The following is a 16,593-nucleotide window of genomic DNA, read 5'->3' on the forward strand; positions in this document are numbered from 1 at the left end:
CCCCACTTCTTCCTGTTGGCCCCCTACCCCCAGGACTCAGACTTTGAGTGTTTTTTGCTGACAAGTCAAAAATGTGCACAAAGCCATTCAAACAGACCATCTAGCCAGTGATAGGGGATGTGTTTTATGATAGCAGTTGCTGGGATCTACATAGAGAATTTTATTTCCTTGAAGCCAACTGACCTGAATGGAAGTTAGGACCCCAAATCTCAGACACTTCTGCATGTACTGGCTCAGGCAGAATTTGTAAAAGATGTGGCTGTTATCGCTGAAATATTTGCATTTAATTTAATGGTAGCTTACATATTTGCACAGTGTTTTGCAGTTTTTCTTTACATGCTTGTTTAATCTTTTCAAAACTCTAGTATAACCAAAGCAGTTATGACCACTCCTGAGAAAGTCCACCTCAACTATGCATGTGCCCTGGATGCCACCACCTTGGCCAGCGTGCAGCATATGCCCCACCATGCTGCCCATTTTAAAACCAGATTAATTAGCACTGTTTGTAAAAGGTTTTCATTTGACCTCAACCACTGGAAAAGCAAATAGCAATTCATGAAATAAAGTAAATGAGTAAATATGGTCAGATTAGGTTGTACAAAATGTGAAGAGTCCTCCTCTAAGGATACAGCCTCACTCTGACTGTTGAGGCCCGAGGAAGCTGCCAGCGGTGTCACACACTCTGTTGCTGGTCTAGGGAGGAAATGGCTCTGGAAAAAAATACTGGCATTCTTTACTCAAGTTTGCTTGATGTTGGAGTTGTAAGTGACCTCGAAGGGCATTTTAATGGGCTGAATTGTGGCCCCTGAAGATTCATATGTTGAGGTCCTAACCCACAGTACCTCAGAGTGTGACCATATTTAACGTTAGGGTCTTTAAGGATGTCATGAAATTAAAATCAGGTCATTAGGGTCAGCCCTCATCTGTTATGAGCAGTGTCCTCGTGAGAAGAGATTGGGGCCACAGACAGGCACAAGGGAAGATAGGCGATGACACAGGGAGAGGATGACTTGTCTGCAAGCCAACGAGAGGGGCCCTGGAGAAACCAACATTGCCAACACCTTGATTTTGGACTTTTGGCTCCCAGAACTGTGAGAAAATAAATTTCTGTTGTTGAAGCCACCCAGTCTGTGGTATTCATTACAGCAGCCTTAGCAAACTAATACAGTCCTGTAGGCCTAGCTTCACCCCAGTTTTAGATTCCCTTCCCCCCGAGTGCTTGACAGACGGTTATTAGCCTTTGCTTGACCGTTTCTAGAGATATGGAACTTGCTGTCTCCAAAGGCAGTGGAGGTCACTTGAGACTCTTTCAGTGAAAGTGGCAAAAAACCTTACCCAGAGAAGCTTAAGTAAAATGGGGACTGTATTGTCCAATTGAGAAGTCCAGCAAATGACCAGAGGTGTAGCTTTAACCAAGTCTCAGATGACGCGATCAGAACCTGCATCTCTCCCTCTATTAGCTCTGTCTCCTTTTGGGCAGGTTTACTCATAAGGCCTGCGCCAGAGGTCCCAGGCAGCTCTAGGATCAAGTTCAGCTGAGAACAGAGAATCATGCTCTCCCCTAGTTTCTGCTTAGCAGAAGGTAAAACAAGAACATCTGTTGTACCGACTGCTCCCAAGTCTGACGTAGAGAGTGGGTCCATCCCCTCTTCAGTAGAAAAGCCCTTCCCATCCTTGAGTCTCACCTGCAGCTTTGCTTCTCCAACTCCCTAGGGGTTTCTCCCAGAACATCCTATCCAAGACTCCTTTTTTCCTCCCTCCATATTGTGGCTCCTTTCTCTTTTGTTTTCGTCAGTGATCTCTTAAGATGTGATGCCCTTAAGTGTACCCATTCCTGCTGTGTCTGGCCACAGTCAGGAACAGCAGGATTAGTATCTGCTTTTGATTTGGTCATGACATTGCTTCAACCTGAGTTTTGATGAACTTGTTCAGCTTCGTCAAATTTAGCTTAGGGTCAAGTAAAACTCTTGAGGCCTTTTTAAAATTAGCGGCTATGCCAAATGTCAGTGATTCTTCTCAGGAAATAATACTGTTTGTGTCATATGTATACCTTAAGCCATATCCTAGGAAATTTTTAAACAAAATTGTAGGGGGTGTGTGTGTGTATATGTTCAGTCATTTGACTAAATAGAAAAATATAACAACAAAACAGCATATTGTGTCTTCTAAGTGGTTGGGTTCCATTAATCAAGGTTCTCTTTTGTTTTAAACATCTCTAGTTTTCTACCTGGAGATACACACAACTTAAGAAAAAAACAGATAAACTAAAATAACAATGGACAGATGTAAACATGGTCACAGCACAGTGACCAGCACAGTGATCCTGCTGATGGTGACCATAGTTACACTCTTAGCTTATCAGTCATTTTAGAGGGAAGAATCTGAACACAACAAAATGATTTCTGGCTAGTAGAGACTCAGACCCAAACTACTTCTACCTTTTCTCTTTCTAGCAGAAACAATAGAAGGAAGTATTAGTAGCTGCAGAAAACATACACAGCTAAATATTATTTCTAATTCACTCTCTGACATACAATGTGATTCTTATGCTCTGTTCTACAAGGATGGGTCAGTGGCCAGCCATACCTGCTGGCTGATAGAAGCTTGGTGGCTCCCAGGATCTCCTTGGTGGTCCCTTCAGCTATGCTGTGGGACTACCACTGACTCTGAGCTTTGTGGCTTATATCCTAGCTCTTACTCTTCTGGTGAGATAGGCTTGTGGTGAGCAGAACCCTGTTATCTGCTCAGAGCATGTGCTGAAGTTCCATTGCACAGTGCTTCAGGATGCTCCAAATAAACAAACTGCAATCAGCTACTCATTGAGCTATTTATTGTTTGTCCACATAAATAAAAATATTTATTTTCAACCATAGCCTATTAATGTTAGTCAAAAATGTTGCAGAATATAGACATCTATTTTTAAAATATATTTCTAGGCCTCTTTTTTAAGTCCATTCATTCTTTCACATACCCATCACTTATTCCTATAACATAATCAGATATCTTAAGCATACACACACTCGCGTATGCACACATGTATAATATGTGCATAGTGTATATCCCTAGCACTTAGCATAGAGTATGTTCAATAAGTATTTGTTAATTGATATTCTATTTGAAGTATTCATATTTTCTCTTCAGTTCGGGACTATTTACTGAGTGCCTGGTATGTGTCAAGCATTGTGGGGATAAAAATGAGCCAGCATAATATGAAAGTCCTCACCCTGCATGCAGAATGCAGTCAGGTTGTAGGTGCACTGTTACAACCAAGATAAGTGTTGTGAGGAGAGGCACGTGATGCTGCAATCACATATTAAAGGGAATGGACCAGGCATGAGATGGAGCTGGGTGAGAGCTGAAGAATATCAAGACACAGAGACAGGTGGGGATGGTGGCCGAGTGAGTCCATTTGTCATTCCTGCAAGTGGGAGGACTGAGAGCTAGGCAGTGTTGTGCCAGACAAGGTGACAAGGAAAGATGTTTTATAATAGAATCTTCTTTATATCAGCAATTTTGATGCAGACGTTCCTACTGTGTTACGTAGACTTTCTGATGATCCATGCAGCTCTTGAAGCAAACAAGCACTCTTGTTAAGTCTGACACAGAACACCATTTCTTTGTCCAGGAAGAAAATGATTATGGCAACACTATTTCCTATGTCTTTCTTAACTCTTTGGACAACTATATGGTTTACCCACACCCAATCTCCCAAGAGTTTCAAAAGAAAGGAATAATTTAAATATGAACTTAGCTAGAATGTTGTATGGTTTTGAAGCCAAAATAGAAACCCAGACAGTGATCCCTTCAGGTTGAGAACCATGGGTCAGACATCACACATCATTTAATGGGTCTGTTTCTACTGCATGAAACACAGTGACTTGATGTCTGTTCATTCTTTGAGAAAGTAGACATGCACTTGGAAAAACATTCAAAAGGTATTTAGTAAAGTCTCTCTCCCACCCCTTGGGCAGTCCCCCAATTCCTCTCCTTAGAGACTATCCATTATATGAGGTTCTAGTGTTGTATCCTTTTAGAGATATTCTGTTCATATGTAAGTATGTAGCTGTATGTGTCACTTCCTTTTTCTGACATAAATATTACAATACTTAATATTCTGCAATATCTTTTACCTTGCTTTAAATGCCAAACAGTTCTGGAGGCTGGGAAGTGCAAGATCAAAGTGTTGGCAGGTTCGGTGACTGGTAAAGGCCTCGTTCTCTGCCTCCCAGATAGCGCCTCGAATGCTGTGTTCTCTCATGGCAGAAGGCAGAAGGGCAAAAGGGGGAAACAGCTCCCTCACACCTCTTTTACCCACTCATGAGGGCTCCACTCTCATGACTTAATCACCTCCTTCATACTATCATCACATTGGTGAATTAGTTTCAACATATGAATTTTGGAGGGTATACAGATATTTAAACTGTAGTATCTACAATCTATGATTTCTACCAGTTTTAATTTTATTTTTAGTGTGGAACATGAACCTTAATATACTTTCAGAACAATCTGAGAGCAGAAGTCTTTTAATTTAAAAATTTAAAGGTTGCCTTTCCCATGCCTAATTTGACAGTACTTTTTTCCCCACCATTTAAATCTTTATTATTATGTGATTATTAAGAAGTACATAACTCACTATACGAACTCAAAATCTACAGAAATATACTCCTTAGGCGATGAAGGGCCCTATCATTGCAGATTTCCAGGATAATCATTGTTCGTGATTTGCTGTCTGTCTCCTTCTTGGTTTGTTTTTGTATTAATATAATGTGAATATGGATATTAACTGATTCCATATTGAGTACACATACAGACCTTTTATGGAGAAATGGGAACAGAATAACCATTGTTTTAAGAGATTTACCTCATGGTTCTCAACAGGAGCCATTTAAAAATGTGCACAGGACAAATTTTAGTGTTTCAGACACTGGCATTTAGCACCCAAGGGTCAGGGATTTTAAACATCCCGCAGTGAATGGTGGATCCCACACAATTAAGAATTGCACCATCCAAAATGACAGTAGCTTGTTGACAAATACTGTTTTCATGAGAGTAATGCTTCCTTTTGCCCTCATATTTTATCAGTTTACATAAGATTATATTAAATGATGTTATGGATTCATGGAGTGCCTGAGCAAGGCAGGCTCTTTTTGAGTACAAAGAGGAAGAAGACATGGCCGTTGTCTCCCAGGGTCTCAGTCTTCGGTGTGCAACAGACTGTGATGAGTCCTCTAATGGAAACAAAGAGTGTAGCAGAGGAACAGCGGGGGATAGGAGGACTAATTATACCTGGAGACATCTTGGGAGGCTTCTTGGAAGGGATGATCCCTTTCAACAGTGGGACTCTCAGAATCAGAGGTACCAGTGCCCCAAGTCATATCTTGGAAAAAGGGAGAGAGCTACTGTCAGCCCTGTTACTTCTAGATAAGCACTTGGTCTGAACATGAGCTGTGGCAGCTCCTGCCTGTTGCTCAGGTCACTGATTCTGTGGCCTTGTCTCCTCTCCTCTCTGGCCACTCTTACCACCATTCTAGCATTAGAGGAGGGTACCATGATGTAACTCAGGCCACCTTCTTGGGATGGGAATCCCAAGGAATGCCAGCTGTGATTCTTTCAAACCAGCCAGTCCTGGAGTGGGACACAGGATGCAGGAGATGCCATGGAGAGGACAAAAAAAGGGGAGAGAAGACAAGAGATTCCAGACAGTTACAGCAAAACCCTATTCTGCTAGTCAGGGACACAGAAATCCTGGCAAGATATCCACAGTAACATATCACGGAAGATAGCTGGGAGGAGGGGGACAGTTATGAGAAAACAAATTTTCTAGACTAAGATTTAATTCTTTCAAGGCCTATCCTTTATATTTTAGTTATTTTCTAAAGAGTTTGGATATATATTTTCTTACTCTCTTAAACTGACAATAGAGAACATCATCTTATTCAGGTCAACAGTGTGAATCAGTGATTACATAGAAATAAGCTTCATTCCTGGGGAGGAGGGCACATCAAGTGCTTGTGCTGAGCACAGGAGTCTCCACTCTAATCAGCAGCTGATGTCTGCCCACTCTGCCTACTCTAGGAAGACATCTATAACAATTCTGAAGAAAAAAAAATTTTTTTTAGGGACAAGTTTATATAGACCATAAAAGGATAATCTGGGGCCAGGTGGATGGCTCATGCCTATAATCCCAGCAACTTTGGGAGGCTGAGATAGGAGGATTGCTTGAGCCCAGGAGTTCATGACCAGCCTGGGCAACATAGTGAGACTTTGTGTCTACTAAAAATCAAAAGTTAGCTTGGCGTGATGGTGCACACCTGTAGTCCCAGCTACTTGGGGGGCTGAGGTGGGATGATCACCTGGGCTCTGGTGGTCAAGGCTGCATTGAGCTGTGATGACGCTACTGCACTCCAGCCTGGGTAACAGAGCAAGACCCTGTCTCAAAAATAAATAAATAAATAAAATAAAAATAAAAAGCTGAGAATGATGGAGCCCAATCTAAGGGCGCACCATATACTGTCTACCATACAGAAAACGTAATCCAGTTTATATATGAGGCAGACTGTAGACTGTGCTCCAGGGATCTGGTGTCAACAACCAGCTCTTTTCATTAGGAAATCTAGTAAAAACTCCAGCCAGGTATAGCTGAGGAAATTGCCCAAGTGGTCTGTGACCTGTCTGAAACATTGCTTTTTGAATCTTGGTTTGTTGCTGGTCTGTCTTCATCTCCCACCCTGGCCTCGAGCAACCTTGTATGCATTGGTGTGCGTGCATCTTTGCGTGAGGGCTTGCAACACAAACTGTAGACAAGTGTCAGTCTAACTGCAAATACTGAACTTCCAAGTGATAAAAAACAATCTTCATCTGGGGTCTTTCATTTGTATCCAGTGTATTATTATAATTATTTTGGGAAGTTTTGTTTCTCTGCCAGGGGCTTTGCAAAATGCTTGTTGCCATCAGTCATTAGGTGAATATGGGTTCTCTGGTGGTGCTGCTCTTTTGCGTCTCAGATCTGGGCATTGTAGGATAACTCCACTTAGGTCTTTCTTTGCTGCTCACACCCTGTGTTGTTTCTGGAATAATATCCAGACTGTATCTGGACTGGAAAAGTTCACATCTTTCTTCAAAAATCCTTAGACTGTAATCCTTCTTGTGTCTTTCAGTCACCCTGTCTGGCCACAGATGCTTGAGATTATATGGTGAACCCTTGTTCGCTTTGTTTCCTCTGCCTGTGATGCTCTTTCTGCCCTCTTTGGCCAACCACTTCTAACTCAGGTGGCCTCAACCGCCAGGGTTGGCTAAGGGTCTCTCCTGTGTGGTCCCATTGCACTCTTTGGATATCTCTTAGTATATTATATTTAACTTATTTGTTTATGTGTTTGTCTTCCCAACTAGGCTGTAAGTCCCTTGAAGACCAAGTAGATTTCCTCTTCATTTTTACTCCCCTCACAGTATATGGTAGATAGTGGCATCTTAATAAATGTTTATTGAGCAAAATTTATGTTCACTGTGGTTTTTAGTGGCTTTTGGTGGGGGTGGGGGAGGGTGGATTTAGCCATATTATAGTTGGTTAAATTTAGAAAAGTAGGGTCTCACAACTAACTACACTGTTAGGAATTACAGAATGACTCATAATTCATTGTATCTATGTCTTGAACACTCTGGAAAAAAATACCAGTTTTATTGTAAGATAACCACAAATCAGCTTAAACTGCTAATACTGTGAATTGTGCTTATATAAGAAATTAGAATCTGTAACAATTTTTTTCTCCTACTCTTGTAGTTTGCTCAAATACAGGATAAAAAATGAGTGGCAGGTGATTTGGGTTTTCCACAGGGTAGTGTTTTCTGCTGCATCATTTGCTTCTTATCAATTGTGTTCCTCTTTATAGATAACTTCAGTTTACCAACCACCTGTTCTAAAATTGCCTTTGTTTCTTGTCTATTTTTATTACTACTGACTTCCTGTTCTGAAATAGGACAGTCATGTTGTTTTTGAGTTTTATCATTATAGGTGTTCAGTAGGTATCTGTATCTCGTGGAGAGACTTTTTTTTTCAGTGTCTTGTATTTCCAGACATCAGTGCCCATAAGATTACTGATTATACATCAGTAATCTTATGTATAATCTTATGTAAAAAAATTCTAGGACCCTGAACATATGCTCATATTCAGCATAAAAAAGAATTTGATTGTCTAGAAAATGATCCAGTAAAATATGCTTTAAATTCCTTTATATTAGCAAATCCCTAACTTTATTAGAGTGAATGTGTTCATTTGCTTGGGTTACCACAAAGTACCACAGTCTGGGTGGCTTAAAAAACAGAAGTTTATGGCCGGGTGTGGTGGCTCACGCCTATAATCCCAGCACTTTGGGAGGCCGAGGCAGGTGGATCACTTTAGGTTTGGAGTTCAAGACCAGCCTGGCCAACATAGTGAAACCCCATCTCTACTAAAAATACAAAAATTAGCCAGGTCTGGTAGCATGCACCTGTAATCTCAGCTACTTGGGAGGCTGAGGCAGAAGAATCGCTTGAATCCAGGAGGCAGTGGTTACAGCAAACCAAGATCATGCCATTGCAAAAAACAAACAAAAAAACTCGGAAGTTTATTTCTTCACAGTTCTGGAGGCAAAAAGTCCGAGATCAATTGTCAGTAGGGTTGGTTACTTCCAAGGGCCTCTCTCTTTGGCTTAGGTTTTCTTCCAGAGTTTTTATTTCTTCCCTTGTGCCTGTTTGTGTCCTAATCTCTTGTAAAAACACCAGTTATATTGGATTAGGACCTATCCATATGACATCATTTTACCTAATTACCTCTTCTAAGGCTATATTTCCATATACAATCACATTTTGAGGTACTGGGGGTCAGAACTTAAGACTTCAGCACATGAACTGGGGGAACACATGGTTCAGTCATAACAGTGCGTACTATGGCAGTTTAAATATCCTATTCTGATACTGAAGTACTTTTCAGTGACTATTCAGTAAATATATGTGTACTTCTTTGCCTTTTCATAGATCCAAATGCTGTCTTTCTTTCTGCTCACAATTTTACCCTTGCTGATTTCCTGAATCCACTGGCTTCCTCAAAATGGTTGGTGAGGAAGGAATGCAAATGCTCTTGTCTTTTGGAATTCTGGGATAAAAGTTTTGTCAGAAACCAAAGAGTATTTACTTGGATACTTTTCCTTAAGATGATGATGATGATGAATCATTTATTGAGTGCTTATTTTGGGCAAGTCATTGTGTTGTCATTTTCACAACAAACCTACAGAATACATGTTTTTATCCCCACTTGATATATGAGGAAACTGAGGCTCAGAGAGATGAAATAACCTTGACCTGGATACTTCTTATTTTGTGTTTTCTTTTTTAGCTTACCTGTTTGCTCCTAAAGGACTATCAATTGTGAAAGTAGAAATGTGGGAAAGAAGGGAAGGCTATATCAAATTCATAGCCACTCAGCTTGTTGATGGCAATCTGAGACCTAAGGGTCCCAGAAGTTGTGAACCGGTCACTCCAGTGACTGAATTCCATCTGGGAAGAGGTTTGAAGGCAAAGCACAATCTACCTCCTAAACTGGATCAATTGACACTGGGTTATTTTAAGCCAGGAGTTTTGGACTATGGCCTGGATTGAATTACAGTTGTCATGGCAACCCTGATTCAGAGGTGGGCTCAAAAGACAGCTTCAGGATAGACAATTTGTGAACACTAGGAAAGTGGATTACCAACATTGTTTTATGATGGGATTATATGACAGTATTACTGGGGACAGCTTGGAATGAGTTAGACCACTGGTTCTCCACCCTGGCTCAGTAAGAGAACAACCTGGGGAACTTTCAAAATGCCTGGGTTTCAACCATAGAGATCTTTATTGAGATAGGTGTGGGCCTCAGCTTCTGTAGTTGTAAACAGTTACCATGGTAAATCTGATGTCCAGCCAAGGTTAAGAATTAAGGAGCTGGCTCATGCCTGTAATTCCAGCATTTTGGGAGGCCGAGGTGGGCGGACTACCTGAGGTCAGGAGTTTGAGACCAGCCTGGCCAACATGGCAAAACCTTGTCTCTACTAAAAATACAAAAATTAGCCAGGCATGGTGGAACATGCCTGTAATCCCAGCTAGTCAGGAGGCTGAGGCGGGAGAATTGCTTGAACCTGGGAGGCGGAGGTTTCAGTGAGCCGAGATCGTGCCACTGCTCTCTAGCCTCGGTAACAGAGCGAGACTCTGTCTCAAAAAAAGAAAAAGAATTAAGGAGCGAGGCCAGGTCAGTGGCAAGCTGTGGCTCACTGACCAAATCTGGCCTGCTGCCTGTTTTTATATGGCCCGTGAACTAAGAATAATAGTTTCTACATGTTTAAATGGTTGAAAAAAAATCACAAGAAGAATAAGATTTTGTGACACATGAAAATTATTTTATGAAGTTTGCATTTCAGTGTTCATAATTCAGCTCTTGTTGGAACATGGCCATGCTCATTCATTTACATATTGCCTGTGGCTGCTTTCATGCTACAGCAGCAGAGCTGAGGAGCTGCAACAGAGACCATGTAGCTCATGAAGCCTAAACTGTTTAATGTGGGGTCCTTTATAGAAAAGTGTTTGCTGACCCCTGAGTTAGGGTAAAGAGAGGCCACCCACAGGGCTGGCTTAGAATTTGTAAAAGGAGGCACAGGTTTGTTTAACTTGTGTGTTCATGTAGTATATTTTGCATTTTAATTTCCTGTGGCTTTTTTTTTTCCCTAGCAGAGGGAAACTGATGAATCTGTAGCAAGTTTGTTCAATAAAAGTTTCATTAAGGCAGATTGAAACGTACTTTTCTTCTCGAAACACACAAGTACAAAGAACATAATGTCCATAGAACAAGATGACCCAGACTTTTTGTAATACTTCACTGAGAATCTGCTAAATCCCTCTAATATCTGTTGCCTATTTCATCCACACCCTTCAACTTTTTCTTTTTTGTCTTTTCTTCATCTTTCTTTTCCATATGTGAGATTAGTGATAGCTGGGTGTCTGAGAGCATTTCCCTTTGTTGATTCAGTGTTGGGAAAAAGGGAACAGTGTTTATAGGAATGAATTTTTTTTTTTTTTTTTTTTGAGACAGGGTCTTGCTCTGTTTGCCAGGCTGGAGTGCAGTGGTGGGATTATGGCTCAGGGCAGCCTAGACCTCCCAGGCTCAAGCAGTCCTCCTACCTCAGCCTCCCAAGTAGCTGGGACTATAGGTGTGTGCCACCAAGCCTGGCTAATTTTTTTTTTTTTTTTTGGTAGAGACAGGTTCTCACTATGTTGCCCAGGCTGGTCTTGAACTCTTGGGCGCAAGTGATCCTCCTGCCTCAGCCTCCCAGGGTGCTCAGATTACAGGCATGAGTCAATACACTCAGTCAGGAATGATTTTAACATAAAAAGCAAGATTAGGAAAATACCACTGATTGTCGTGTTGGTTTCTTTCTTTTACCTTTTACTTTTCATCAAATTGGATTCAGAAAACAGAGCATTAAGGTTAGGAAAATTAACAGAAAATAGAAAACAAGGGAGAAAGATAAATCCCTACCATTAGGGTGTATTTTGTGCAGAGAAGTAGCCACTCTTTGCTTCCAAACCAGCCCATCCAGTTCAGAACGAGAGATTGAAACCTTATGCTTGGGTGCACCACTTCAGGCCTTTGCTTATTTTCTTTCTACTTATACTTTTGGCAGCGGTAATGGTGGGGGTGAGAGAATGCAAGAGGTTGGTGTATATTTATTAGTTTTGTAAACATATGATACCATGAATTTTTTAAAAGATGAACATGTATCCATTGAACTGATAGGAGAAACTATTTGATTTCCAAATAGTTTATAGTAGTTAGTGAATGATAGTTTTCAATGACCTTCAGAGTCTCCTTGTGAAACTGCTTGGTATCTTGGGTATTATGAGCAAGGCCACATTCGTGTTTACACATTCTCATTTTTATCCTTCCTTCCCCCATTGTAGTGAAGTGGTTACAATCCCAGGCATAGTTCTCCTACAGCCACCTGGAAGGAAGCCAGTAATGTCATTACTGATGGCAGTGCGCCCAGACTATCTTAAAAAAGCATCATCTCTGCTACAAATTAAGTTTCAGGAAGGGTGATGTTCGCTTTTATATTAACAAGCATTTTGAAAAGGCTGAGGGCAGATATGTTAGAAGCCATCTTCTTATTACTAAATTCATGCTTAAATGTAATTGTCCTTCAGTTTTCCCACTCCTGAGTTTGGAGTCTGCTGGATGATGGGTGGTTTGGGGAAGGAAAAGGTAGGTAATATTTGCATGTTTTGTACACATATTAGATTGTATATTAGGGACTCAGTTTATTTTCCTTTGCTTTTTTTTAATTTTATTTTTATTTTTTATTTTTTTATTTTTTTTTAGGGTTCTGTACATTGGCCTGGCCTGCAATACGGCTCGCTATATTTATATTTCCTACCTGGAGAATGCCTGGACTGTTCTCCCCATGGAAGTTCTTCAAGGTAAGTTAACAGCTGGGATTGAAATTATTTCTCTGCCTTCCCTGAGCTGTGGCTAAAAGCCCAGTGGCCTTCAGCATCTGATTCTATAAAGGAAGGGCAGGCCTACTGTTTCATGTGATTTTGAAGTGGTTGTTAAGGAAGAGATGACATCAGGAGGGATGGTTCCTTGGTTACCTGAGTGCTGCCCTGTGTTGAGCCAAACAAAGCTGGACTTGACCCACACCCTTCTGATTAAACAAAGGAAGAGGAACTCTAGAATAAACTCCTGTGCACAACTATTAGACATGGACATCCAAGGGTGGTTTTAAGATATAAAAATATTTATCTTTTAAAGTTTTTGGTGTTTTTAGTTTTGTAGGTTAACTATAGTTACTGAAAAAAGATTGTTGTCATAATTATTTTATCTCTTCAGTTATTTTTATCACATCTGGTGACTTATAACTAAAGTTTTATAGCCACACCATTGTTTTTCCATGAACTTTAAAAAATCTCTGCTCAAATGTCCTGCCCTGAATTCTCTTTGCTTCAGTGTACTGTCTCCCATCAAGACACAACTGAAAGTTTCTAGAAGGCTCTTGTCATGTAGCTGAAGAGTGCCGAAAAAATGGATTACTATTCAAAGCTCATTGCCATGTTAGCTCATATAGTACTGACCACATCCTGAAAAGTCCTGATTGGCATCATGATTAAAATAAAGGTTCAGGACAAGATCGCTGGAGTTGAGTGACGGTCCAGGCTACTAAATCATTAATTGCACTAAACAGTCTGTGATTTGATTATATACAATTTCATTAGCTTTATAGATTGCCATTATCATTTTCCCTTACCCTAAGGAGACAAATGCGGTGTAATCAATGTGATTAATTGTCATGATGAAAGATTGAGAATTTCAATCTTTTAAAATGAAAGATTCATAATTATACATCTAAACGGAATGTACAAAATGCCAGCTCATTCATCAAATTCCATCATAGCAATGAAAAAAGAACTTATCCTAATTGAAAGGAGATATAATTTATATTCACATTATAATTATAAAATTCAAGTATATATATATACTTTAAGATGCTTTTCTCAGATTTGATGCAATGGTGTAGCTAGTGAAAGGAGATTTTGTTTACAAATATATAGAAAATGGAAACTTGGTCTTTAATAATAAGAAATTATTGTTTCTAATAATTAGAACTCTGGAAGGGTCTTGAGGGGAGGCACACATCTCAGTTTTGTGTCATTTAAGAATAACAGGAGGGTGGAGCCAAGATGGCCGAATAGGAACAGCTCCAGTCTACAGGTCTCAGCGTAAGTGACACAGAAGACTACTGATTTCTGCATTTCCAACTGAGGTACTGGGTTCATCTCACTGGGGATTGTCAGGCAGTGGGTGCAGCGTGGTGAGCGTGAGCTGAAGCAGGGCGAGGCATCACCTCACCCAGGAAGTGCAAGGGGTCAGGGAATTCCCTTTCCTAGCCGAGGACAGGGGTGAGAGACAGCACCTGGAAAATCGGGTCACTCCCACCCTAATACTGTGCTTTTCCAACAGTCTTAGCAAACGGCACACTAGGAGATTATATCCCGCACCTGGCTTGGAGGGTCCTATGCCCACGGAGCCTCCCTCATTGCTAGCGCAGCAGTCTGAGATCAAACTGCAAGGTGGCAGTGAGGCTGGGGGAGGGGCACCCGCCATTGCTGAGGCTTGAGTAGGTAAACAAAGCAGCGGCTGGGAAGCTTGAACTGGGTGGAGCCCACCACAGCTCAAGGAGGCCTGCCTGCCTCAGTAAACTCCACCTCTGGGGGCAGAGCATAGCCAAACAAAAGGCAGCAGAAACCTCTGCAGACTTAAATGTCCCTGTCTGACAGCTTTGAAGACAGTAGTGGTTCTCCCAGCATGCAGCTTGAGATCTGAGAACAGACAGACTGCCTCCTCAAGTGGGTCCCTGACCCCCGAGTAGCCTAACTGGGAGGCACCCCCCAGTAGGGGCAGACTGATAACTCACACGGCCGGGTACCCCTCTGAGACAAAACTTCCAGAGGAACGATCAGGCAACAATATTTGCTGTTCACCAATATCCGCTGTTCTGCAGCTTTCACTGCTGATACCCAGGCAAACAGGGTCTGGAGTGGACCTCCAGCAAACTCCAACAGACCTGCAGCTGAGGCTCCTGACTGTTAGAAGGAAAACTAACAAACAGAAAGGACATCCACACCAAAACCCCATCTGTACATCATCATCATCAAAGACCAAAGGTAGTTAAAACCACAAAGATGTGGAAAAAACAGAGCAGAAAAACTGAAAATTCTAAAAATCAGAGCACCTCTCTTCCTCCAAAGGAACACAGCTCCTCACTAGCAATGGAACAAAGCTGGACAGAGAATGACTTTGATGAATTGAGAGAAGAAGGCTTCAGACGATCAAACTACTCCGAGCTAAAGGAAGAAGTTCAAACCCATGGCAAAGAAGTTAAAAACCTTGAAAAAAGATTAGATGAATGGCTAACTACAATAACCAATGCAGAGAAGTCCTTAAAGGACCTGATGGAGCTGAAAACCACAGCACGAGAAATAGGTGACAAATGCACAAGCCTTAGTAGCTGATTTGATCAACTGGAAGAAAGGGTATCAGTGATGGAAGATCAAATGAATGAAATGAAGTGAGAAAAGAAGTTTAGAGAAAAAAGAATAAAAAGAAACGAACAAAGCCTCCAAGAAATATGGGACTATGTGAAAAGACCAAATCTACGTCTGATTGGTGTACCTGAAAGTGACAGGGAGAATGGAACCAAGTCGGAAAACACTCTGCAGGATATTATCCAGGAGAACTTCCCCAATCTAGCAAGGCAGGCCAACATTCAAATTCAGGAAATATAGAGAAGCCACAAAGATACTCCTCGAGAAGAGCAACTCCAAGACACATAATTATCAGATTCACCAAAGCTGAAATGAAGGAAAAAATGTTAAGGGCAGCCAGAGAGAAAGGTCGGGTTACCCACAAAGGGAAGCCCATCAGATTAACAGCTGATCTCTGGGCAGAAACTCTACAAGCCAGAAGAGAGTGGGGGCCAATATTCAACATTCTTAAAGGAAAGAATTTTCAACCCAGAATTTCATATCCAGCCAAACTAAGCTTTATAAGTGAAGGAGAAATAAAATACTTTACAGACAAGCAAATGCTGAGAGATTTTGTCACCACCAGACCTGCCCTAAAAGAGCTCCTGAAGGAAGCACTAAACATGGAAAGGAACAACCAGTACCAGCTACTGCAAAAACATGCCAAATTGTAAAGACCATTGAGGCTAGGAAGAAACTGCATCAACCAACAAGCAAAATCACCAGCTAACATCATAATGACAGGATCAAATTCACACATAACAGTATTAACCTTAAATGTAAATGGGCTAAATGCTCCAATTAAAAGACACAGACTGGCAAATGGGATAAAGAGTCAAGACCCATCAGTGTGCTGTATTCAGGAAACCCATCTCACGTGCAGAGACACACATAGGCTCAAAATAAAGGGATGGAGGAAGATCTACCAAGCAAATGGAAAACAAAAAAAGGCAGGGGTTGCAATCCTGGTCTCTGATAAAACAAACATCAGAAGAGACAAAGAAGGCCATTACATAATGGTAAAGGGATCAATTCAACAAGAAGAGCTAACTATCCTAAATATATATGCACCCAATACAGGAGCAACCAGATTCATAAAGCAAGTCCTTAGAGACCTGCAAAGAGACTTAGACTCCCACACAATAATAATTGGAGACTTTAACACCCCACTGTCAACATTAGACAGATCAACGAGACAGAAAGTCAGTAAGGATATCCAGGAATTGAACTCAGCTTTCACCAAGCGGACCTAATAGACATCTACAGAACTCTCCACCCCAAATCAACAGAATATACATTCTTTTCAGCACCACACCTATTCCAAAATTGACCACATAGTTGGAAGTAAAGCACTCCTCAGCAAATGTAAAAGAACAGAAATTATAACAAACTGTCTCTCAGACCACAGTGCAATCAAACTAGAACTCAGGATTAAGAAACTCACTCAAAACCGCTCAACTACATGGAAACTGAACAACCTGCTCCTGAATGACTACTGGGTACATAAG

General features: G+C 41.1%; 2 protein-coding genes across 4 annotated transcripts in view; one reads left to right on the forward strand and one right to left on the reverse strand.

Annotated features, from left to right (window-relative positions):
* MFSD6 (major facilitator superfamily domain containing 6) overlaps positions 1 to 16,593 on the forward strand; it is an 82,217-nt gene that overhangs the window by 37,811 nt on the left and 27,813 nt on the right. For both annotated transcript variants that reach the window (XM_055379259.2, XM_055379260.2), the window contains exon 3: positions 12,384 to 12,481. In XM_055379259.2, the coding sequence (XP_055235234.1) occupies positions 12,384 to 12,481 (98 nt within the window). The remainder of the gene's footprint in view (positions 1 to 12,383; positions 12,482 to 16,593) is intronic.
* Positions 1 to 16,593, reverse strand: part of NEMP2 (nuclear envelope integral membrane protein 2) — a 208,083-nt gene that overhangs the window by 16,242 nt on the left and 175,248 nt on the right. The gene's annotated exons all lie outside the window — the stretch shown is intronic.

Source organism: Gorilla gorilla, chromosome 11, assembly GCF_029281585.2.
Source record: "Gorilla gorilla gorilla isolate KB3781 chromosome 11, NHGRI_mGorGor1-v2.1_pri, whole genome shotgun sequence".
Taxonomy (NCBI): Eukaryota; Metazoa; Chordata; class Mammalia; order Primates; family Hominidae; genus Gorilla; species Gorilla gorilla.